The sequence below is a fragment of the Cinclus cinclus genome, chromosome 19, assembly GCF_963662255.1.
Source record: "Cinclus cinclus chromosome 19, bCinCin1.1, whole genome shotgun sequence".
Taxonomy (NCBI): Eukaryota; Metazoa; Chordata; class Aves; order Passeriformes; family Cinclidae; genus Cinclus; species Cinclus cinclus.
In genome coordinates this window covers 2,598,280-2,623,559 of record NC_085064.1, presented here as the reverse complement: position 1 = coordinate 2,623,559, position 25,280 = coordinate 2,598,280, and the positions used below count along the sequence as shown (strand labels likewise).

Sequence of the window (25,280 nt, the reverse complement as noted above, 5' to 3'; positions counted from 1 at the left end):
GAATAAAATGTGCTCTAAAATATCTTAGACACTGCAGATTTTTAAAATCCTAATTAGCAGATGCTACAAGGTTTTTCAATCCCTGAAAGGTGTTGAGCTCTGCTATTGTAACCATCTATTTGGTTGCTTGCTGTACCTAGGAAAAATAGAGACAGAAAATCCCAAAACTGGGATGTGATATGAGAAATCATTTAGGTTGTAGCTGTGGATATGGATCAAAAGAGATTTTTCTGAACCACTTTAGATGTAATGGTCAAATAAAAGAAAGGGTCAGGAAAAGGCAAAAGTAGCAGAATTTGTACTGTTTGAAGGTTGCTGGACACAAACAATGATAAATTAAGGACCAACAGTGAACTGCCCTGATGGGCCTGAAGTAAGAATTTAAACCCCTTTGTTTCCCACTTGTTCTTCAAGGATTAAAGGAAGTGTCTGTGAGCAACAGAAACAAGAATTATCTTTGCAGAGACCTCAGTGTTTCATTATCTGAGTTTTAAACTCCTCTGAGACCCTTCTCTTGGGGACATTGTTGGCTTTCTGCTTCTCATTAACGTAATGAAAATTCTTGACCTTGTATTTAGAAATGAAAGGAGACTTCAATACTGGGCCAGAGCAATAAAAGGTGCTAAAATCCATTACTAGTGCTCATCCTGAACTTATGGAAAGGACAGAGCTTTTATCAAACCACCTAGGCACAGCCTTTTATCAGAGCTTCTGTTTGAGGAGAGATGGCTCTTCCCTGCCGAGAGAGGTACTTTGGGATGAAAGAACTCTCAACCCAAAGGCTGCCCTGCTTTCATCTCTGCTCAGCAAGAGGATTCGTGAAGTTAAAACTTCTCTTTCTATACCAATTGTCACATAAATTTGGCCCCTGAGTGATCTCACAAGAAGGGAAGGGACCACAGTGGGTTGAGGAGTGCAACCTCGTGGTCCAGCAGGGTTATCCCAGAGCACGGGGCACAGGATCATGTCCTGATGGCTCTGAGGAGGCTGAGATGGCTTTAGGGGACTGAGAACAGTCACACTTTTCATGTCCAGTGAGGGAGACTGCACACCTTCTCTGGGCTACCTGTTCCTGCCAGTGTCAGGAAAATTAATCCACAAACACCAGAGGTTTATGTCCAAAAAGGAGACAGAGGGGTCCTTTCTGCTTTATTCAAATAAAGGGAGAGGCCATGAGGAATTCCCCTGAGATCTCTCAAATTTCTGGGAGATGCAGCCTCCTTTTTATCCCAATTTCCCATCTGCATTTCCCTCTCTCTTTCCCATGGGCTGAGGTACCTGAGAGGCACAGACTTCCCAGAACACCTGATACCTGAGATTCCCCTCTAATGTATAACCCTACCTTTTAACCTTTACTTCTTACAGAATTCATAGTTTTTCCCCATTGCTTCTTTCATATTTCAATACACAATTTCATTTATCAGCAAACCTTTGTTTGTAAAGGCAAATATCTTTTTCCATTCATCAGCCAGTGGAATGCATCCCATTGCTTCTTTTATCTCTCAGTGCTGGTTTTATCCACCAGCAAACCCACAGCTCGTTTGTAAAGACAAATCAAGACATTCCTCTCAGTTACAAGCCTTTTCCTCACACTCGGGGCCTGTTGGTTGCTGTTTCACGCATTGAATCAAACATCAAAGACCATCATTTTTAAATAAAAATGTATATATTCTATAATACTCAGGGGACAGTGAGAGTCTTTCCTCCCCTCAGGACACGGACAGCCCCGTCAGTGACATGAGCAATCCACGTGTGCTAATTGATAGAAGATCCGTGTTAATAATAAAAGTATTGGGGCTTGTATAAACCCAAATACTAAGGTCTGAAGTAAAGCATGGACATTAGATAGAGGAAAACATATTATTAAATTATTCTGTTTTAAACCCCCCTGTCATGAATATTATGTTTTCTAAATAAGTTGTATCTACTACCAGTTTGCAAAATCAGACTTTCCGATAGTCCGATAGGTTTTGCAAAATCAGATTTCCTCCTTTCCTTTGATCACTGCCGCCTATCTACAAAGACCAGACTTCCCAACTTCTGCCAGTTTTCATCTACCAACGCCAGATGGTTATCTATGAGACTGACTATGGCCCAAACACTTTACAGATGTTTATTCACCACCACTGCGTACCTGGCAAAGTTAAAAATTACAATGAAAAACCACAGTATAGGAAGAGGCTGCAAACCAAGGTTGGACTGAGCATGGAGTGGGCCATGACCCCTCACGTTCCCCAGCGCTGCTTTCTATCAAATAAAGCAACCTGAATTTTGCTAAATATCGACACTTGTTGTTTCTCATTTATAACACACGGTCCCCTCAGGAGCACGGACAGCGCCGGCTCCTCCCAGGAGCAGGGCACAGGCCCCGCAGCCCCGAGCCGCCCTCAGGCCGGGCCGCCATTGCGGGCGCGTTGCTATGGCCGGCGCGTTGCTATGGAGCGCCCCGCCCCGCCCCTCTCGGCGCGTCCCAACATGGCGGCGGCGGGCGGGGGTCGGCGGCCGCTGCTCCCGCTCCCGGTGCCGCTCCCGGTGCCGCTCCCGGCGCTTCTCCTGCTGCTCCTGCCGGCCGCCGCCACGGCGCGGCTCTACCGGCCCGGGCACGACCCGCTGACCGTGCTGACGGCCGGCTCCGTGCGGCCGGCGCTGCTCAACTCCTCGACCGCCTGGGTGGTGCAGTTCTACAGCTCGTCCTGCGGTCACTGCATCGCCTTCGCGCCCAGCTGGCGAGCGCTGGCGGGGGACGTCAAAGGTGAGGCTCGGACCGGGTCACCGCGCGCGGCTCCGCCGGCCCGGCCCTGTCCCGCGGCCCTTGGCGGCCTCCCGGGGTGCCCGGAGCCGGGGCAGGGCCGCGGCGGTGCCCCGAGGGGCGCTGGGCTGGGGGACCGCGGGGCCTCGGTCACTGTGTCACCTGTGGGCCGTGCCACGTGTGGCCGGAGGTTGTGTGAGCCGCGGTGCCTTGGTGTGTGAGCAACAGCCTCGTCCTCTGCTCAGGTTTGCTTTGGTGTGTGAGCATCACCTTCATCCCCTGCTCAGGTTGTGCTTGGGTGTGTGAGCATCACCTTCATCCCCTGCTCAGGTTGTGCTTGGGTGTGTGAGCATCACCTTCATCCCCTGCTCAGGTTGTGCTTGGGTGTGTGAGCATCACCTTCATCCCCTGCTCAGGTTGTGCTTGGGTGTGTGAGCATCACCTTCATCCCCTGCTCAGGTTGTGCTTGGGTGTGTGAGCATCACCTTCATCCCCTGCTCAGGTTGTGCTTGGGTGTGTGAGCATCACCTTCATCCCCTGCTCAGGTTGTGCTTGGGTGTGTGAGCATCACCTTCATCCCCTGCTCAGGTTGTGCTTGGGTGTGTGAGCATCACCTTCATCCCCTGCTCAGGTTGTGCTTGGGTGTGTGAGCATCAACCTCACCCTCTGCTCAGGTGGTGCCATGCAGCCCGAATAGCACATGGGACAGAACAAGAGGTGGGTGGTGGAAGCACACCTCCAGATTAAAGGTTTTGAAGGAATCCAGGGATAAAACATCATCTTGCACACACACAGCAGTCCAGCTGTGGGTTTGTATGTAAATGTCTCTGTGTTCCTGAGGTTTGTTTAGACTGAACTCTTGAAGGCATGATGTTTATCTTCTAAATGTTTTATAAAGACAGCAGCTTGTTTCAGAGGATAAACAAAAAAGACGGTACTGGAGAGGCCATACACACACTTGATTTATATCTTACAAATTCAGTGTAGTGTGGATGGGCTCAAAGGGGGAAAAAGACCACCAGAAAATAATATAAAAATCAAGCAAAGTGAGAACCAGGTTTCCAGATTGATCAATTTGTGACTTTAAAAGTAATGGTGGCCTCCACAGCTTATGCTGAGGGACCTGCCTTGCTGTCTCTTAGCCTGCTCAGGTTTTTTGGCAGGTGCTGAAGTGTTTTATTCTATTTGTAGATGTAAGGAAGCAAATAGGCCCCCGAGGTATCAATTTAAGTTCAGTAATGCTGCTGGGGATGAAACCCGGGATCAGATTTGTAGGAAATGTTATGCTTAATATAGCAGTGTAAAAGGCTTTTAAACTACTTTTAATTTCACATTTCACCCAGGAGACATTTCCAGGATGGATACAGCAGTTTTAATGCACTCATGGTTGCACTTTGAGAGGGACTGAAGAGCTCTGGCTGTTCTGTGATGCTCTGGAAAGTGTTAACAACTCACATGAAATGTAGGTGCAGTATTAGGTGTATGTCTAGATATATGGAAATGGAAACCCACCCTAAAATAGATCCTGATGAACTCATCACATGCTGAGGAATTATGATTATGAGCAAAAACTCAAAAGCAGAGAAACACAGAGAAGTCAGTTTTCAGAGCACTTCAAATGCTCCTTACTTGCACGAGGGGTTTATTTATAAACCAGGAACTGTTTTCTGTTTAATTTGCATAAGTTTCTGTAACATTTTCTCTGCTGCTTTAATCTGCTTGTGGCCAAAATAATATTAGATTTTCTCCTTCTTTGAGGTAACAAGGAGGTCTTTGAGCACAGCAGTAGAGAGCAAACTGGCCAGAGCTTTGGTCAACCTAAAACAGAGAATTACAGCAGTGTGACACCAACTTGTAAAGACTTCTTCAAATACATATTTTCTTTCTCACCTGAAAACATGGGAACTGCAGGTGCTGTTATGCACTTCTATCACTGGAATCAGTTGAAGTCCTCTCTCTCCTCTAATCCATTGAGTTTTTATAAAAACTTTCATTTAGAAAGTGGATTTTGAATGTTTGTGGACATTGGCACAACCAGCAAATGCTATTGGCTTCTGGTGTTATTTGTCAGCTAAATGTTTCCATTTTCAAGTTGGATGAATGAATTTTAGGAGGCTGAGTACAGTCACACTTTTCATTGGTAGCTTCATCAAAGAAACCAAACCCAAAACATTTTGCCCACTTCATCTGTCTCAACATTTCTTTTTCAAAAATATTTGCCCATCTTCTAGGATATTAAAGGATATCCTCGAGGATGCAGATTTTACATTAGGGAACTCCTAGATCACTGGGGTTATGTTTGCTGATTTGGTGTCCAAACAAAATCCAGTTAAATTGCTGCAACTATTTGTTCCAAAAAAGGCCTCTGCTAATAGACCTAATTTTAATTTCATTTCTCATTTGTTAACTCTTGGCAATACTGCCATGGCAGACTTCACAGCAGAACATAATCCTCCTGAAAAATAGGATCAGTGTTTGCTATTGTGAAATTTATGTTTTTATTTTGATACTCCCTCTCAGAACAAGATTTAAGCTCAATCAGTGCTGCTGCGTTCTTAATCACACGTTTCATTTTGTTACAGCAGTGGCCAAAATGGCCATTAGAGTTAATTGTCCTTTTTCTGTCTAAGAGATGATTAAATCTATCCAGCAAAATATCCACAGGTTGGAATCATGTGTAGTAACAAACCCTCAGAAATCCCACACAGGACAACCTGTGAATTATACACAGAATCAATTCACTCCTCAGGATTTGGAGTAACTGTCCAAATTTAGCAGGTTTTGTTTCAAATCCAGCAATAATGGAAATTATTCTTTGAACAGGAACTGCAGTCACCTGGTCAAGGTTCAGGAAGCAGCCAAGTGTCAAAACAGGCAACTCTCAAGTAGCTGTGAGAGAGAGGTGCCTGTGATGAGCTTTTTACCTCCCTGTATGAAACTTCCTGATGGAAAACACCCAGGTTTATGAAAAGGAAATGTACTCCTTGTAATTCACTTGTTGATGCTCTGTGGCATTTCTCACATGGGAGGTTTGAACCACCTGCAGGATTCCAGTTTGTCCAACACAGTCCTGTCATTCACTGGAGCTTGTTTAACATAAACAGAGATTGTGTTGGTTAATGCATCCCTCGTCTGCCTCTTTCTCATCGTCGAGTCAGTATTTCAAAACCACTAATGCTAATTTAAAATTAATCAGCATTTTGAAAAAGCCAGCCCAGGCTACAGTGCCACAGTAACTCCAGAGTGTCTGCTGTGCACTCCAGCGACTCTGGCATCCCTTGGAAAGGAAAAGCTGCGTTTCCAGCAGCAGGAATGCTAAGCAGCACATCCCAGCTGGTGCTCTTTAACCCGAGTGTTTAGCTGGGCTGGGGCTGCTTTGTTGTTCGGGGTTATTTGCATTGTGTTCAGAGAGATCCTATTCATAGCGTGGAGGAGGATCCAGACAGGTGGGAAAAAAAAGGAGGAGGAGTGGTGAAAGTTGAATGAAGGAGATAACCAGAAGCCAAACTTTTGTTTTGTGTTCTGTATTTTATTTGATGAAACGGGCTATTGTGTCCTTTGTGCTGCTGTGAATGGGTGCCCATCTGCTCCAGCGTGTTTAGGGCTCTCCTGGTGCCCGCTCAGCTCTTGGCAAGTTCAGCACAAACCTCTCCATCAGCTACCCTGGCCTCCTCCAAACACAAGTAAAGGTCAAGCTAAATTTCAGAGACCAGAACTGCCCATCAGCTTGATGAAACTTTCCTGCTCTTTGCTATAAAAGCACCTTAATTTTAGTGCTTTTGAAATTTTATTAGGAGTTGTGGGGCACCTTCAAATTCTGCGCACGGCTGGTTTGATTTAACTTTGCTTTAAAAAGCAGCTGTCTTAAGGATTCTTTTGGAGTGGTTCTTCCTTAAAGTGATTGCTGCAGCAGAGCCTGGCTCAAAAAGATAAATTTCCAGCAAAAAGAGAAGGAAAAGGCTGTTAGTTAGTTGAAAGCTTTTATTGAAGTTATAGAAGCATGGAAATCCTTGAACTCTCCTGGCTATTGCTATAAAGGAAAGTCAGAGTGATGCTCAAACTCAGCTGTTAAACACTCTGGTTAAAGGTCAGGTATTTTTTTGGGTATAACTAATGTTTTTCTGAGCAATATTGTCAGATAAATACAGCTGTCAGCAGACACCACATGAGCTGGAGGTTGTGTGTAATTCTGAGGCCTCTCAGAAAATTGTAAGTTGGAGAAAAAGCAGCTTGTTTAAAAAGCTCTAATACAAGGTACATGGAATTTATGGGTTTGTAATTGACAGCCATGTGGATGAGTAAATGTTGGATGAATTCTATCAGTTATATACATTTTGCATGCTCTATTTTATGGGCATATTATATTTATTTCTAATGGGAAAAGCTGAGGAATTCAATCCAGTTCCTTGCAAGTGTTGGGTTGGCCCTGATTTCATCTTCTTGGACTCACCCCTGGAACTGCTGCATTGTGTGCTGGGATTCCTCTTGTTTAGATGCATGGAAAATACTGATGCAGCCAAGAAAAACAGGGAGGTTTTAGTTGTTTTAAAAATCAGTAGATTGTGTTACACTGGGGAATGGAAATGAATGGCAAATGAGAATCGACCCAGGGCTGGATTTTTATGCCACTGGAATCTCTCAGAGTCCTGTTGCTGGTTTCCATGGGAAGCAAGGTAATTCATCAGCTGATCTGCTGAAAATGGAAAGATATCTTTGTTTGCAGACTGGGAATCTGCAATTAGAGTTGGAGTGCTGGACTGTGGGGAAGAAGGGAACTATGAGACGTGCAAAGAATATGGGATTCACTATTACCCAACTATTAGGGTAAGTGCAGAACATCCACTGTTCATGTTGCATGTTTTATAGTAATTAAACTGTGAGGCTCGTAGTTGTGTAGCTCAAGTTTTGCTTTGCTTTGCTGAGAAAACTGCACAGTTGATAAAAGAGTCATTTGAGGGGGTTTTGCTGAATGCTGATGCAGCTGTTTTGAGCAGTTATTCAGTTCTGAATCTGAAAAATTCTTACTGAAAGAAGATATCATTCTGTAAAGCATCATGTTATCACATGCATATAATTCCTAGTTTCAGTAGATTAGATAATAACCATTTGTATAAATATTTTTCAAATTCAGATGTTACAAGATTATTAATAATGGTTTTAGTTTTGGTGTGTGAAAATAAAGGAAATACATTGAAATTGCCCCATGAAAACAGCTGATTGCATGACCAATTAAAAGTTTACCCTTGATGGATCCTTCACTATTTTTGTGATTAATTTAATAATATTTTTCATAATAAAATGCTTAAACTGCCTTTTAAAGTGGATGCCATGTTAGCCAAAAGTATCTGCCATTGTTCATTTTTAAGTCTAAATGCAATTTTTACCTTGTCAATCAGTCTGCATTAATCACATTATTAAGTGTGAGCAGTGGTGGGTGGAGTGGGTTGAATAAACTGTGATGGCAGGAGAGGGAACAGGAGACATTCCAATGTAGGATGTGTGATCTTTTACCCTGATAGTAAACCCAGTATTTTTATTTTCTTTTACTCTTCAAAGTTTTAGGTGTAAATTGTGATATCCTCTTTACACTGAATCTTTTCAATTTTATTTTTTTCATAGCAGAAGGCAGCCAAGCTCCCTTAGATCTCCTGTTTAACCACTGGAGGGAGTTGGGAAAATGTGAATAGTGTTCCAAGTACACACACAGTTGGTAGCACTGGTTTGGTGCTCAGTTCATTTGTGTTTGGGTTCATGTTTGCAGTACAGGATCAATACACACCATTGAATTATGCATTAAGATGGTTTTACTGTTGCCCTCAGGTAGGTGAGAAGCAGCTTTTTGGAACTCATAGGCTGAGAGGGAAAACTGTCTCCTAATGAGATAAATGAAAAGGTTTTGTAGGTAGAGCTGTAAAAGTAAAAATTATTGAAAGCTGGTTTTGTTCCTAAAGTGTGCTTTTTTGTCTGATAAAATGACTTTTCTCCTATGCAGTACTTCAAAGCATTTACAAAGCAGTTCACAACTGGAGAAAATTACCAAGGTAAGAAAGTTTTACTGTAAGAAATTCCCAGAGCAGTTTTCCTGTCAGCCAGGGCTGTGTCACACAGCAAGCAAAATCCCTTTGCCTGTCACTTCCCTTGGACAAGGGTGGGCTGGACACTAAATAGCTCTTTAAGACAGAATATTTCAAGTACTCTATGAAGTGTTAATCAGAATTTTAGGCAGGCAAAACATTTCTTCAAGAAACTTAGGTATCGCATTCCTATTTTTTTTTTTAATTTAGCTCTCAGTTTTCACAAATGGCTTGTTAATTTTTTTTAATCCCTTTTTTTTTTTTTTTTTAACTCATCAGCACGAGATCCAATTTGCTCAGTCTTGACTTGGGTGCCTTTTGATCTCTCAGCCATTTTCCAGGCACCCTGAGTTGCACTGGGAGAGCCCCTATTCAGATGGTGACTCCCTGAAAATAGGCTTATCCCAGGGTTTGACAGGATCACAGCTTGAGGTGGTTTGTCTGGGACAAAAGTAATGTTGTCCCTTTCCATGGATGAACATTTAAAAGGCCAGAGGTCAGAGGAGAGACCACCTGCATCATTAACCCTTCCTGTACAAGAGAACCTTAGTTTTACCTCTTGGACATTTGAATTATTTTCTGCTTTTTAATGTGGTTCTTTTAAAGCAAATAAAATACACACTCACACTTCAGTTATTTCCTCCTCTTGTTCCATGGCTTTGTAGCCTCTCCATTTGGTAGGAATGAGAAACCTGGGCAGATTTTAATTTGTGGTTATTGTCCCGCTGGAAAATGTTCACATTGAGAATCAAGCATCATTTGAAGAGAAAATCAGCAAGGCAGGCAGGTGGATACATTTGGAAAAGTCTTGAGGTTTTATTAATTTTGGGGTGGGATAACAGCTTTTAAATATGATCTTACAGCAACATTAAAAAGAAATCCTACAACTAAATCCTTAGTTCCTTCAACCAAATAGCATGCTGAGTTTTAAGTCCGAATTTAAATCAAAAACCTGACCCAGAAAAGCATGAGAAAACCCACGTGCACAGCAAATATTTTTTTTCCCAGTTTTCTGAAGGGTTGTGGGGTGTTTTTTTTTTTTTTTTGGAACCTGTTGCCAGCAGGAGCAGATCGAGAGCTGCAAACCCTTCGTCAGATGATGATTGACTTCCTGCAGAACCATTCCCAGGAGGTGACACCTCCAGCCTGCCCACCACTGCATCCAGTGTTGTAAGTTCCTTGTTTTCAAGTGTAGCTGCTCTGTGTTTAAAATCAACTGTAGAAGATTAAAAATAAAGCTAGGTTTTGGTTTTTTATTTTGTTTTTTTGTTTTTTACTACTAGTCCTGCTATGAAATTGTGAAAGGAAATTTTGTGAGTGGCAGTGGGTGTATTGCATTCTGTGCTGAATTTTCTAAAATTCAAAGATTGAATTGAATCAAACTGAAAACTTGAAATTTGCTTCTCTTTTCTTCAAAGGTCCAGTGAGCTCACATCTCTTTTTGACAAAAACAGCCACCACTACACAGCCATTGTGTTTGAGAGCAACAGCTCCTACGTGGGCAGAGAGGTAACTTGGGACTTGGGAGGGACAGAGTGACTGTGAATGGATGTGACCATAAACTGCTCTAAAACTTCCATTTTGCTCAAATCCAACTACTTGTGGCTCATCATGTGGAATTTTTAATTAATTATACAATACTACCTAAACTTGTGAAGAAGGAGGACTAGTTTTTGCTCTAAAACTTCCATTTTGCTTTATATATATTACTGCATTTTAAAACTTTAGACTTTAAGCTTTTTACTATGTAATATTGCATATTTTTATTCAAATTACACACTTATAATTTTAGTTTTATTATTTATTTTTGGGATTTTTTTTTTTCCAATGGCTTTAAGGTCAAATGTAGTGTTTTCCTGGGGGTCAGTGCCTGCTGGCACAGAAAGTCTGAAATTCTCAGTGACTAGGTTTCCAACATTAAAACAGCTGGATTTGAGCTTATTTAAGCCAAGCAACAGCTCTCTGATTGCAGCACTAGAGCAGCTCACACACGTTTGGGGGATCATAAAACCAAGGGAATTTATAGAGCTGTGGTGTTTACTCACCCAGAGGAACTTGCTTACAAAAGAATGTGATGTCATGTTAACTTCTTCCATTCTTATTTTAGTAGAAGGTTAATTTATCAGTTTCATTCTCAGCACAGTTTTCTTTCAAGAGCTTGAAAGATCACAACAGAAATATTGCTACATTACATTATTGTTTTGTTACTACTAGAGAACCATTTTTAGTACTCATTCTGCTGGCCAACTGTTTGTAATAATCTAAATTCTCCAGTTCCCTTTCTTCACATATAAATTTTGGGAAATTAAGAATGGTAGCATAAAATTATTTGCACAGTTGCGAAATACAGAGGAAGTCTCTAGGTTTTGCTTCCCAATAAAGTATTTGGGCATCATTTCCCCACCTAATGAGCATGCTGTTAGCTCAGACAACTGTTACTTTTCTCTTCCTGCCAAGATCTAGGATAAGTGAAGAAAAAAAATTGCATAATTATCCAAGCATAATCTGTGTGGTGGAAACATCCAATGTCTGCAAAATGTTTCTAATTAGATTTGGTGCTGAGATGGCCCAGTGTCATGAGTGGAGGAGGTTGTGCTGCCAGAAGTGGGAATCATTTTGGGATGAGGCTGCTTCCAGGCATTTGTTCTGTATGGTGATTTCTCTGCTGTGCTGATGTGACTGGGCATTACTGAAGAAATGTGAAGGTTATAAAGTTCTTCAGCTTTTTATCACACTCTGCTTTTATTATCTACAGTTAGAGGGGAAGACAGAGTCATTTGATTAACACAAAGTGGAATCTGCTTTCAGAATAAAAAAATGTTTGCTAGTGTTATGTGTTTGAGCTTTATAGAATAGTTTAGTGAAACAGAAAATAGCATTGTTTTCATGCTTACAACACAAAATGGACCAAACTTCCCATACTGCTGAAGAAAAGGAGGCAGAAGATGGAAAGAAGGAGGAAAAGACCAGAATACACCAAGAAGAAACAAAATTAAAAAATTAAGATAGGAGTAATAATTTCTAGAGAAAACTTTTAAGTGAAATTGTTTGCCCTTCCTGCAAACAGCTTAATGATGCCCTTAAAGGATGATGCACTTCATCTGTTCACGTGTCTTGTCCTGCAAGATTGGATATTCCTTGAACAATGTATAATTCATGGCATCCTCTCATTACCCAGGTTATCTTAGACTTGATCCAGTATGAAAACATCGTGGTGAGGAGAGCATTGAATTTTGATAAACCTTTCCTGGAGAAACTGGGGGTCACCTCAGTCCCCTCGTGCTACCTGATACAGCCCAATGGCAGCCATGGATTAATTAACAAGTAAGTAATTATCTGTCACAGGGTTATGGGGAGGTTCACTTAACTTATAAAAACGTCAGGATTTGATGTCCTGACACCTCAGCAATACTGTACTGACTGAAGTTGTGTGTTCCCTATATTATCAGTAAAAGACCCAATACTGCTTTTACGTAACCCCTGTTTCTTATTTCTAACTTTTATTGCTGTGATATTTCTGAAACGAAAAAAAACTTTGCAATGTAAGTGGAAAAAAGAAATAAAGAATCAAAGTTCTTAAAAAACCCCATTTCTTGTGTAACATGAACTGACATTTGGATTAACACTATTTGTTCTAATTTTGAATGGACTTTCACACCCCAATTGATTTGTTGTTAATAAATTGAAAATTATTTCTTTTCACTTTATATCAAAACAGGCCATGCTGCACTAGAACTTAAAACATAAACCAAAGTGAACATCTTATGTTATAAATACAGTTATTTCCTTTGGACATTCACTTAGTCTGAGATTAAAAATGATCTCTCTTTGTCCATTTGCAGTTTGAAGCCTCTACGGTCTTTCTTTTCTTCATATTTAAAATCACTGCCAGGTGTAAGGAAAAAACTCTTTTTGCCACTGCAGCTGCCTGCTCCAGAAAACAAAGAGGAGAGCACAGAAATCAAGGTGTGGAAAGAGTTTGATAAGTAAGTGATGCCCTTAACCTTTATAAATTTGGTTATTAAAAATTTCCTGCAGCTTTTGCCTGCCACATGGGAAGCTGTGCTGTAATTTATTATAAAATCCTAGTGCAGTCCCATATTTTATTTATTGTTGTTCAGTTGTGAGCAGCTTTTCAAACAATTCACAGGTGAAATTACTGAGGTAGTTTGGTTTTAGCAGCAAATGTCTGCAATGCTCTGGAAGGAATGTTTTCACCAGAAGTGTTGTGAAATATTAAATTGCCTTGAAAATACCAAGGACTTATCACCCACTACCTGAAATAAGTGATCAGTGTCCCTGAAAATATAGCTGGTAAAATACCAAGCTGTAACATTTCTGTAGGAAATTCTCTGTGAAACAGTGCCCACTGGAAAAGGCTTGGCAAATGCAAGTATAATAGAAAATACTAAAGTCACTGAAAAATTTGTTTATCACCCCAAATCCTCTGAGGTTTATGTTCACCCTCTTTCCCTCTTGGAGAGAAGGATGCAAAGCTTTTGCAGAGAGATAATCCCTCAGCATCTTTAGATGGAAAAGATGTGGGACTGAGTGCTTTAATATAATACTTATTTTCCTTTCATAGACACTATTAGTGTCATCTTCTTTCAGTGAGTATTATAAAATACTTTATATGGAACATTCTGTTAGTAAAACAACTTGGTTAAATTGAGCTGCTTTCCAGCAAGGCAGAATCTTGTTGACATGAATCTCCACTCCAAGTATCTTCTAACTAGGATCCTTTTGGAGAACCTCCTGTATTCTTGTGGATGTCTCTTTATTTAAGAAACTTGAAGCAGAATTTTGCTGGTTTTTATAATTTGAGTGAGTACTTTATTAATTAAGGAGATAAATTCAGAATAAGTTTGTGGCTTAAATTAAATTTTAGATGTAATATATGTGATTCTGTTTTTTAATATGTTCTTTCCTGCATGTTATTTAGGAGGTGGGAGCAGCCAGTTTTTTCAATGACTGTTTTTTAATTCTGTATTTTAGCAACAGTAGTGCTGCTGAACTCTTACAAGAAGTATTAACTCTGTGAACTTCTGCTTGTTCAGTTCCACTGCTCTGTCTCCCACTGCCTGAAAGGCATTGAAAGCTGGGGCCATGTGCCTGATGCATTTGTATTTTGTAAAGGGGGTTTAGTTATGAAGATATTTGGTTGTGAGTAGGAACTTTGAAAATGTCTTATTTGATTTATGTGGTTTACTTGTACCTGGCAGAACTCTTGTCTTAAGAGCTGGTAGAGGAGGAGGTAAAGGACCTGCAGTACAACTGCTGCTTTTGGGAGAGGGTTTCTAATTCAGTCCTTTCCAACACTGACATTTTCAGCCTTGTTTGCACCCTCTGTAAAATCCCCTGTTGTTCAGAGCATGTCATGTTTCTGTTTGTGGCCAGCCCAGAAGAGAAGCTGTAATTTCCTTACACCAGGGCTATAATTTCACGACAAGGTAAAACTGGCTGGGAGACAAAAAGTTTAGTCAAATATTAAAAAAAAAAAAAAAAATAAAAACTTCTCACGTGTGGTTGTGTGACACTGAGACCCAGCAGTCCCTGCTGGGCAGGACTGCAATCACTGGGGGGGTTTAATGCCACCTCTTCTCATCAATTTTACCTCTGTGAGTGAGTGCTGAGGAAAGGAGTGGCAGAGGCTGCCAGAGCAGCCCAGGATTGATGTGTGTTCCAGGTCCAGGCTCTACATGGCTGACCTTGAGTCAGGATTGCATTTCCTGCTCCGGGTGGAGCTGGCCACGCACAAGGCACTCGAGGGAGCTGAGCTCAAAACCTTCAAGGACTTTGTCACCATCTCTGCCAAGGTAGGCACTTCTGGGCTTTGATTATTTGTGAAGATAAAGTGACTCCACCAGGAAATTTATCGTGGGGCATAAGTCTCTCAAAATGCCTTGCACAGTGTTTAAGTGTGTGCATCCTCAGTAGCTTAAAAAAAGAGTTTGGTGGGTTTATTTAAAGGCTATTTTTGAGGTATTGTTTGATGTTCTGACATACTTACGGGGTTAAAATGCAATTTAATTTCACCTTAGGGGGTTCAAAATTAAATAAAGCTTAAGTAATCTGCAACGTATTGAACAATCACTGTAAATATAGTCCATTTATCAAATTTTCTGGATAAGTAGCTATTGTAACTCAGTGGGATTAAATCAACCTTTGTTTTTCATTCTTGACTTTTGGATTAATATCTTCTGTCTGAATTTTGAATATAATTGAGGTAGTTTTTAATTAAATAGGTATGCAAAAATAACTGAGCTATTGAATATAATTTAGTACTTAAAAATTAAAAATCCTTATGTGCTACATTTGCATGAAAAGAAAATATACAATGTAATGTGATATGACTTGAAAAATTTTAAAATAATTTTGCTTTATAATAGCAGCTTCCTGAAATCACCAATCTATCTTTATTTTTACTCACTGTGTAGCTGACACTATGTTCTATTTTTTAAAAAGTGAATCAATAACTCTTAAGGGAATAATAAGGCCTATATGAACATTTCCAAATATCTGGGTTTATCTGAAAATCAGACAGTTCCTTACCCATCCAGCTCCCCCCTGCAGCCATCAGAGGTCAGAAATCTCCAGCTGGCCTCATTTCTTTAAGGAAGTGTTGTGGTAATCTTTCCATCATATTATCCCTAAAACATCCTCTGTTCTTCCCTGTGGCTCCTGGCCAGCTGATGTTGTTTGATTCCCTGGCTGTTGGTGATAAATGGGGAATATTCTCTTTTAGGTGCCTGCTCATCTCCACCTGCCCTGTCCCACCAGGGGTTGCTGTCCTTTATTTGTTTTATTTTGTCCTTTATTTGTCCCTTTATTTGCTTTTTTTTCTTTTTTTTTCTTTTTTTTTTTTTTTTTATTTGTCATGTAACACTTTCCTCGCTGCTCTCATTTGTATTTTCAGATGTTACTGTTAGGAATTTTTTTATATTCTTCTCCTTTTTATAGTGATGGTCAATCCAAAGGCACAGAGGTCTCTGATTCCCTGCTTGGGGGGATTTTCCTGACTGAAATCCTGCTCCCTCTGGAAGGGTTCTAAAGAATGGCAGATACTTGATTAAATTCTGTAATAATTCCAACCCTCATTAAAACAAAATACCATTTTCTGCTGAAAAAAAACAGTATTTCTGCTGTAAAATAATGGCCTTACCACTGATTTACAGTTCCTCACAGCTGCCAGGCTGTGGCTCCTGTAAGTTCTGACTTAAAGGTTAAGTCTCAGATTGCAGATCACTTTGGAAATCACTGTTACCCATGAAAAGGAAAATGTTCTTCTGGATAGCAACTCCTAAACTTACAGAAATCTGACTAAAAAAAGCCAATTTTTGTGATTGATCTTCCAAAAATGAGAAGGATTTCAGCCTCTCTGTTTCACTGAGGTTTTTTACTCTGTTTTGAGCAACATTCTGAACTGAATTATCTCAGTGTGAAATCTTAGATAACGTCAAGTTGCTCTGTAGCAATCTGCCTGCTTCATTTTTAACATTTTGCACAAAAAAAAACTTGTTGGATTTCATAAGCAAAAGCTGGTGTGAGATGGCTTTTTACTGAAAGCAGAGCAAGTAATTAATTTGCCTATCAGAAAACAAAATTAAGCATTTTACAGACAGCAAAAACATCTGGATAAAACCAAAAGCGTCTCGGTGCTAACGAGATTTGTGCTTTAAAATGTTTTTTGTTTGTTTGTTTGTTTGTTTTTTGGTTTTTTTGTTTTTTTTCTCAGCTTTTTCCTGGTCGTCAGCCTGTGGTGAAGTTGTTAGAGACCTTGCAGGAGTGGCTGGTGAGCCTTCCATTAGACAAAATCCCTTATGATGCTATCCTGGATCTGGTCAACAATAAAATGCGGGTAAGCTGTTCCCAGTTCCAGCATAAAACAGGGCATTAGGAAAGGATAAGATTCTATATCAATCTAAGACATCACTTACTGCTGCTTCTCACCAGTCATAATGGAGTTATAAGAAGGTTAAAATGAAAATAAAGTGAAATCATTAGCAGGAAAAAAAACCAAAAACCAAACAACAACCCACGTCCACACAAAGAAATTGAAGTGAGAGAATTGAAACACACAATCCTGGGTTTTATAATGAGCAAGCAATACTTGTTCCCTAATGTCATCCCCAGGGGTGTAAGATTCCCAGAGGATATTTCTGATTTTGCTGTGCCTTGCTATCAGCAGGATTCTCTTGGAGGTCTGAGTTTAAGTGATGGGAAAATCTACCCATTGAAATGTGTGTTGCTCCTGAAGAGTTTCCCCAAATACTCTCTGATTTCCCTGCTGGAATCCCATCTCACTTTGGCAAAGCCCTGTGATAAGGTTCTCTTTGCAAAGAACTTAACAATTTCTTCCCTCTTTCTGTCTGAAATTTGGAAACCTCCTGTTCTAGGAAGAGGAGAGGGAAGTCTCAGAAAGTAAAATCTGGATTTCAAGTGCAATGAATAAGGAGTGGGTTTGTTCTAAGAAGAAATAATACTGAATTTTACAGCCAGTTAAAACTTAACACTGTAAATAATGTGCACCTTTTGGAGTAATAGGGAATTTGGAATGTGCCCAGGGGAGCTGGAGCTCTGTCAGTGTACAAGAATATTTTTGTGTGTTGTGTTCTTAAAAAAAAAACCAAAACAGTATTCACAGGTTAAACTGCTTTGTGTGTTCTGTCAGACTGATTTTGGTAGGTTTGATGTCAATAACTGAACAATTTGTATCTTGTCCAGAAGGGGTGAGTTTTATGATGATGCTTCAGAGTATCTGAGACATGAGAATTTTTGTTTACCTGAAACATGAGTTCATTAACAGCAAGTGCAGAAAGTCATTTATTCTTATTTACCTTGGATCACCTCAATTCCATGTGGGATCAACTGTGCTGCTACACTCAGTGGTACATTTAGGTCCCAGAGCAGCACATACCTTAAACACATCTATTTTTTTTTTTTTTTTTTTTTTCAGATTTCTGGGATATTTCTCCCCAAGAAAGTCCAGTGGGTTGGCTGCCAGGGCAGCAGACCAGAACTGAGGGGTTACAGCTGCTCCCTCTGGAAGCTCTTCCATACCCTCACTGTTCAGGCTGCACTGAGACCAAAAGCTTTGATAAACACAGGTGAGCAACAAATATTTTTTGGTGTGTAAATCCTCCAGGGATCCATTTGTGGAGGAGAGTGGCTGCAGGGATGCACCAGCAGGGGTCAGAGCTTGGCTGCAGCAGGAAGGTTTGGAAATGTGCTAAATAAAGTGTGTGGCCCTAAAGCTGGGAGTAATAAAGCAGAAAAAGGAGAGATTAAAAAAAAAAAAAAAAAAAAGAGAATTTCAAACAAAGAAATCTTGAGCTCCCTGAAAAGGGATGAAAATGATTCAGGTTACCTGTGGTTGCACTGGGAATGAAATTTGAGGAAAATGAGGTTTAACCATACAGTTCAGTGGCTATAAAAGATGTACAGCCATTAGCTGATCCTTCTGTAATGTTATTTCTTAAATACTGAATGTTATGACTGGGTTTTTTTTGTTTTTTTTTTTCTCTCAGCTGAATGTACCTGTCATTAATCCCTGCAGTGATTTACTACTTTGCCAGCACTCTATAAAATTGCTCATTTTTAGACTTGCAGCATCTTGTGAAGTTGAGTGTTAATATTCTGGTGATGATTCCTGTTTAAGAAACATGCTGGTTATAAAATCTATTTTCCTCACCCAATGAAAATAGAATCACTAATGCTAAAATTTTGGGTTTTATTCTTACCAGGACAGTGCTTTGTTTGGTTACAGTTCTATTTAGTTTTCATTTAAAGCCTTTTAAATGTCTTTTCCAAGGAATATGAGAATTCTACATGGACATCATAAAACTCAGACATTTTCTATTTACCAGTTGTTGGTTGTATGTTAAAAAGGACTTTATTGTTCACATTATAGATCCATACATTTGTCCAGCATTATTTGCAGTCAGCATGAAATTCCTTCAAATCTGAATAATTCTCCTGCAGAACAAGAATTTTTTAGTAGCAAATCATTCTGTTGTTGATTTTTTTTTGCTTCTCTCTTTGTTTTATTTGTTGTTCATGGGGCAGTAGATTGAATTTCCTCCATTTAGTGCATTCACTGCCCAGTGAGTTTGAGGGGATGACTTTGAGCTGTTCAGCTGAATCCTGCATAACTTAAATTTCCCCTTTTAGTCCCAAAGTGTTCTGATTACATCTAAAAAAAAAAAAATCTTAATATTTAACGACACAAAATTGCACCTCATAGTACATGATTCAAGCACGAGCCTGAAGTTAAAAATACATTACAGAACCTGAGAACTCTTTGGCACAGTTAACCCTGGCTGTAAATCGGGCCAGATATGTGATGATCACTTCTTATGGTGAAAGAATTGGGTCAGTCTGAGACTGTGGGATTATGTCTTGGGAGGTTTTCCTCTCCTTATTGCTTGTTTAAATCCCATCTACTAAAAAGCATGATGTACTCCCTAATCCTTCCCACCACAGGTAGGGTTTTATGGTTCTTGTCCACTTTAAAGATTAGGGTTACCCTGAATTGCAGTAGTTTGGGAGGAAAGAGAAAAGGAGGATTACACAGTGATACATGGCAGATGTTAATAGAAGATTCATCTCAGGGCTGATAAAAGAAAAACAAACTAAATGAGCCATTTTGCAATTGTTTTCTTTCTGAAGCAGATGTATTTTTTTCTTGATCGTCCCCTCTGCTCCAGGGCCTGGCACTCTGGGTGAACTCCCTGTGGCTTTCTTGATAAAATGATTTTATTGGGTTAGATTTGATACATTTTAATGCTCAATGGGGAAATTTGAACCTGCAGTGGGAGTAGCAGAAGGAATTAAAGGAACTCAGGACAGAGCTGCTCACACCCAAGGATGTGTCAAATCATTGTAGAAATCATTTCCTGAGCACGGTTAATTACAAAAAAAAAATCTGGTTTTAGGTAACAGGATGTGTTGGTGTGAATAAGACAGGCTTGTGCATTTTTTAATAAATTATCTGGCATTTTAAAATCTATTGCTGAATTTGACAGATTTTCCCACAAGATGAATTTTCAAGGATGTACCATTGCACAGGAGAACAGATGAAATTAAATTTGTGTATGAATCTCTTGTTTCTCCACAAAGAGATAATTTGCTGGTTGTATTTGTTGTTGTTTGCTTTCCAAAATACATATTTCATTATAAATGTTAAAACTGTTCTGCCTGAAATTCGTTTCAACTTCCAGCCTTTCTTTAAATGCAGTAATTTAATCTGCTTTAATCTCATAGCTTTTATTTATACATGTCTGCTCAATCACAGATATTGAATGGCTCAGGAGAAATAGTTTGGTTTTTAGGATTTCTTTTGGGCTTTAAAGACTTCTTTTTGCTGCTGTGCTTAAGAATATCCTGTTCTTGTTCTAAATAAAGGTGCTGATGACAGTCTTTATTTATTTCCCATATCTATAACAGATGAGTGCCCTGGTAGTTTGAGCAGGTTTTGTTGATTTTTTTTTTCCCCAAGAAAACAAAACAATAGTAAATTACTCGTGGTGTTCAGCAGCAGGAGTCTGTAATTTGATCAATCTGCACCATAAAATGTGTTTAATTTGACAAGTGTGTGCTCATGGTAACACATAGGACATTTTGGAATACATTTTGACATAATTTACTGGGTCAATTAAGCATGAATCAGGAATTCTGTGAGACAGATGAAACCATTAGGATTTCAACAAATTATATCAGGTCTTCAAGGCACTTAGAGATGTAAGGAGCTCCCTGCTGACACAAGAAAGGCACAAAATTCTCAACCTGTGCAGGCTTTATCTTCTTGCTGAATTAATGATTCTTTTGCATTAGTGTGAAAGTGTGAATGTTACAGAAAGAATCACATGTTTGTGTTTATTTTAGGAGGAATTCATGATTTATTCTCCAAAGTGTTGCTCAGCAGCTGCTCTGTGCATTCAGAGCCTGCCAGAAAAGCCATGGAATTATTAACTCTAACAAGATTGTGGTGCTCTTAAATTCCTCAGAATTTTGGAGTAACAAACAGCCCTCACAGGCACCTTGTGCAGGACTCAGCAGAGGGGTTTGACTCTTGATTTTTCAGTAGCAAAGTCACCATAACTTCAGTGCCTGGACATGTATATAGAGGTGAATGCATAATATAAACATTCATTTAGTTGTTGGGCAAGAGCTTGGAGAAAATCTCTAATTCCACAGAAGTTGTGACATACAGAAAGTGTGGATTTTGCATGTTAATGGTCTCTGATTAAAAAAATGCCTGTTTTTTTTTAACTAAGTTTGGTGTCCCCCTCAAGTTTTAAGATACTCTGAAATGAGAGATTTTGCTGTAGAGACCACTTGACTTTTATTTGATTGTGGTGTTCAGGGTAACCATGAGCACAATTGTTCAGACTGAACGTGTTGTATTGGTGTAAACAGCCACTTTAAATTGCAAAAGTGATTCATTTCAGAGCAGGTCTCAATTCTGTGGAACAAGAATGGAGCAATTTTTTCCTTTTCTTCTCCCCCACTTCACTTTCCTGCTGTTGGAGCTGTGTCTGTCCCTCATCCCGTAGGTCTTGAGGACACCCCCCAAATTGTGCTGCAGGTCATGAGGAAATACATTCAGCACTTCTTTGGGTGCAAGGCTTGTGCTCAGCACTTTGAGGAGATGGCCAGAGAATCCATGGATTCGGTGAAAAGCTTGGACCAGGCTGTTCTGTGGCTCTGGGAGAAGCACAACGTGGTGAACAACAGGCTGGCAGGTAGGGGACAGAAACTGCTGAGACAGAGCTGGTGGAGAATGAAAAAACATCATTCTCAGAGCTGGTTTCTTCTGAGATTTCACCTGTTGCTTGGTAAGGCTCTTTCTGGAGCACAAATCAAAGGAGCAATTCAGCTGCTTAGCAGTGGATAAAAAAAATAATTGCATTTCTTCATGTACCAGTTTAGGGTTAAAACCTGCCTTTGTTTTGTTGTGGAAAATGATGGCAATTGAACAAGAGGCTTCCTCGGGATAAAAGATCCTCAACCCTTGGCAGATCAGCAGCTGAATAAAATGAAATTACTGTGTGAAGGAAATCTGTGCCCCTCCAGATCCCTGTGTTTTCAGTTAGACTCAAAAGTGCTGTTAAAATACTGGTTGTGTTTAATCCATTCTGTTATGGAAGTATCAAGTAACTAAAGCACTAAAGAAAATTGGTTTCTCTTTGCACTAAATCCCTGTCTGCTGTTATAGATCTGGGTAATGCAGCATTAGTTACAATTTCAATATGCTACATTGTGTTCATATTATGCTCCTGCTGCATTCCCAAGATTTATGAAGAATTAAATACTGTTGTGAGTACAAACAGTTCGCCTCCTTTTTCTGAGGAGAAAAAAAAAAGGAAATAATAAGAGATTAAATAAAAGCATCCCCTAATTTTGGTTCCTATAACAGGCAACTCCTATGGACTTGGAGTTGCCAAGTGGTGGAGCAATGCACTTACTTAGAACATTAAGGTATTGGAAAACTCACATGGATATTGATTTAGGTGATGCAGCAGCCAGCTAAAATACCCTTTTAGTAAGAAGTATAAACACACTGGAATAAATAATAATGTTAAATTATGCTTTTTCAGTTTGCTAAAATTTCTCTTTGGGACAGTGATATATTTTCACCCTTAAAAGCTGCATCTGTATTTGTGGTGCTGAGTGAGAAATGATGTTTGGTCAATGAAAACACCTTGGGGTGGGGGTCAGGAGGTGGTTGGATGTGGCTCTGCCCTACTGAGTTATTCCCTGTTCCTTTGGAATGCACAGGATTTACAGCATTTCCCTCTTTGGCAGGAAAACACAAAGCACGGGGAGTTTTCTGTTTGTAACCTTGCTGTAACACATTTTGTTTCCTGTTGAAACAAATTGATTGCTGAGTGATCTTTAGGATAAAAAAAAAAAAAAATTGCTCTCTTGCTCATAAATATCAAGGAGACAAATATTTTAAAATGTCTTTTGAATCTCTACCCAAAATCTTGGGGAAGTTTTCCTGCTTTTAAAAAGAATAGAAATAATAAAATTAGAATAAAATGCGAAATTATTATTTCTGAAATATTTTAAGTGCTAATGTACTAATCAGTTACATAAATTAGAGGTTTTACCAGGTTGAGATTTTTTTTTTCTAAAAATTATCTCCTTTCACATTTTAAAATATTGGTTTTTAGAGCAAAGTGTGAGACCAGCTGCAGCGCTCAGCTCAGAAACGTGGCCAAAGCTGTGAGCTGAAACCTGAAATGTTCAAATTAGATCTAATTCAAGACAGTGTTACATATCTAAAGACTTGGTTTTTAGCTGAAAAATACATCTTAAACATGAACATGGCTTTTAAAATACTGCAAAACAGTTTGTTCTGGTAATGGTGCAGAGCTGTGGAAAAGCAAGCTTGGGATGGAATTGTTCACAGCACAGAAACATGAAAATATCTGAGTGTCTGCCCTTGGAGCTGCTCTTGCAAACCAGGCAGAAAACAGGGATTAAGGAGTGAAAAGAGCAGTTTGTTTTGCACCATAATTCAGGTTAACCCTGCAGGGCCCAGCCAGTTGTGTGTTCCTGCCTTCTAACAGCAGCAATTGCAGGATTTGGGGTTGGGATTGAAATGCTGCAGCTTTTACTGTGAGAAAAGGCAAATAATTGTGATTTAGTATTTGTACTTGGAAATGTTTCGGGTCAGAATTGATGGGAAAACTTCCAAATTTGTGATTGTCTTTGTTTAATTCAGTTATTGTGCTGTGGCTTTTTATGCCAACCTCACTGAAAGTGGAAAATATTCCCTGGGCTGTCTGCTGGTGCAGCTTTCCCAGCTCGTTCCTCCTGACTTTTTTCCATTTATATTTTTTCTCCTCCCATTTAGGTGATTTGACAGAAGATCCAAAATTCCCCAAAGTTCAGTGGCCGACTCCAGACATTTGTCCTGCGTGTCATGAAGAAATCAAAGGGCTGCACAGCTGGAATGAAGACCAAATCCTACAATTCCTGAAGTCCCACTACAGCAGTGAAAATATTCTCTATAAATACACCGAGAGCCAGAGCGACCCCAGTGACAATGAACAGGGGGACACAAGGGAGGTGAAAGACAAAAACCTGCAGAAGAACTCGGGGGGAAATGGAGAAAATAAGCTCCAGGATAAGGAAAACTCAGTAAATGCAGGCTCCAAGGTGTTGGAGAAACCAATGGAAAATCCTGGAGCTGTCCAAGGTAGCGGCAAAGGCTCAGCTGCATCCCTGAACCTCAAAGGCACCAGGCAGGCTGTGTCCTTCCTAGGGATTGGATTTTCCAACCTAGACATGAGTCTGTGTGTCATCCTCTACGTGGCATCCTCCTTGTTTTTAATGATCATGTACTTTTTTTTCCGGATGAGATCCAAGCGCTGGAAAGTGAAGTATTACCGTTCCTCGGTGTAGGAGTTCTGGCTGTACGTGGCTCTTCGGTCCCAGGCACAGCTTTAATATTAATGATCAGGGATTTTATATGCAGTATTCCTTGTTTCAGAGCCTTTTCTTCCCGAGGCTTTTCCCAGGTGTTCAGCTGAGCAGGTGGAGCTGGCCTTGAGATCCCCAGGCTTTGCCCAAGGCCACGTCAATGTCCTCACCTGGGAGCGTTGCATTTGGCAGTTTAGATTTTTCCATTGCTTCCCACCAACATCCTTTACTCATTTCCAGAGTAAACATTGCATTATGCAATCCACTGTGCCTGCTGGAGAAGGAAATTGGATATTGTTTTGTGTATTTTCAAGTCAGGTGTTTGTTTGTTTTTGTTTTTGTAATTCAGCCAGAGCTGATTTCACCTCCCTGAGTGCTGAACGGTTCCTCTGAATGGTACCTTGGCTGCTTCACTGGGAGAAGCAGCAATTCTGATGGGTTTTTTTCAGGAAACAAGAGTTTTCTTCTGATTAAATCAATTCTAAGCCTCTGTGACTTTCTGAAACATTATTTACATATTTAAAGTAAGAAGCATTCCATGTTCAAGTCATTCATCCATTCTCTGGTGAATTCCAGCCAAGGATGTGTGTGTGCCATCATTAGGATGAGAGTTTTGGGGCACAATTAGCAGCCTGATTCTGATTGCCAAGTAGTTACGGTGTTATCCAGGTGGAAACAAATCCTGATGAACTTTATGAAAGGAAAACAATGTTTTTAGTGAAGGACAGCAAGATTTGTGTTACCATGGCAGAACAAATTGGAAAATCTACAAATACTGAATCTCTTCCGTTGAATTTCTCCATCACAAGAGAACAATTGACACTTCCCTTGGTATTTCCAGCTCTCTAATGGGTGAGGCTCAGAGCTGTTCTGGGATGTGACAGTTCCCTCTACAGCTCAGTGTGAGGTCCTTGGAGCAGCAGTGAGAAGGAACCATGAAAACATTACAAAATCATCCTTGGGAGTAGGAGTTGCTGTGATCCTGGCTGGGGGGGATAATTCACGTCCTGGATAGTGAAGTTTAT

At 40.0% G+C, this 25,280-nt stretch overlaps 1 protein-coding gene across 1 annotated transcript; it reads left to right on the top strand.

The window, feature by feature from the left end:
- The first annotated feature begins 2,419 nt into the window (after positions 1–2,419).
- On the top strand, positions 2,420–24,237 carry QSOX2 (quiescin sulfhydryl oxidase 2). The gene is given in 13 exon segments (XM_062505559.1): positions 2,420–2,441; positions 2,444–2,752; positions 7,473–7,573; positions 8,742–8,790; positions 9,885–9,993; positions 10,242–10,332; positions 12,002–12,147; positions 12,666–12,809; positions 14,510–14,639; positions 16,559–16,681; positions 17,780–17,930; positions 21,378–21,566; positions 23,687–24,237. Coding segments are annotated over 13 exon segments (2,115 nt in total).
- Positions 24,238–25,280: the final 1,043 nt, after the last annotated feature.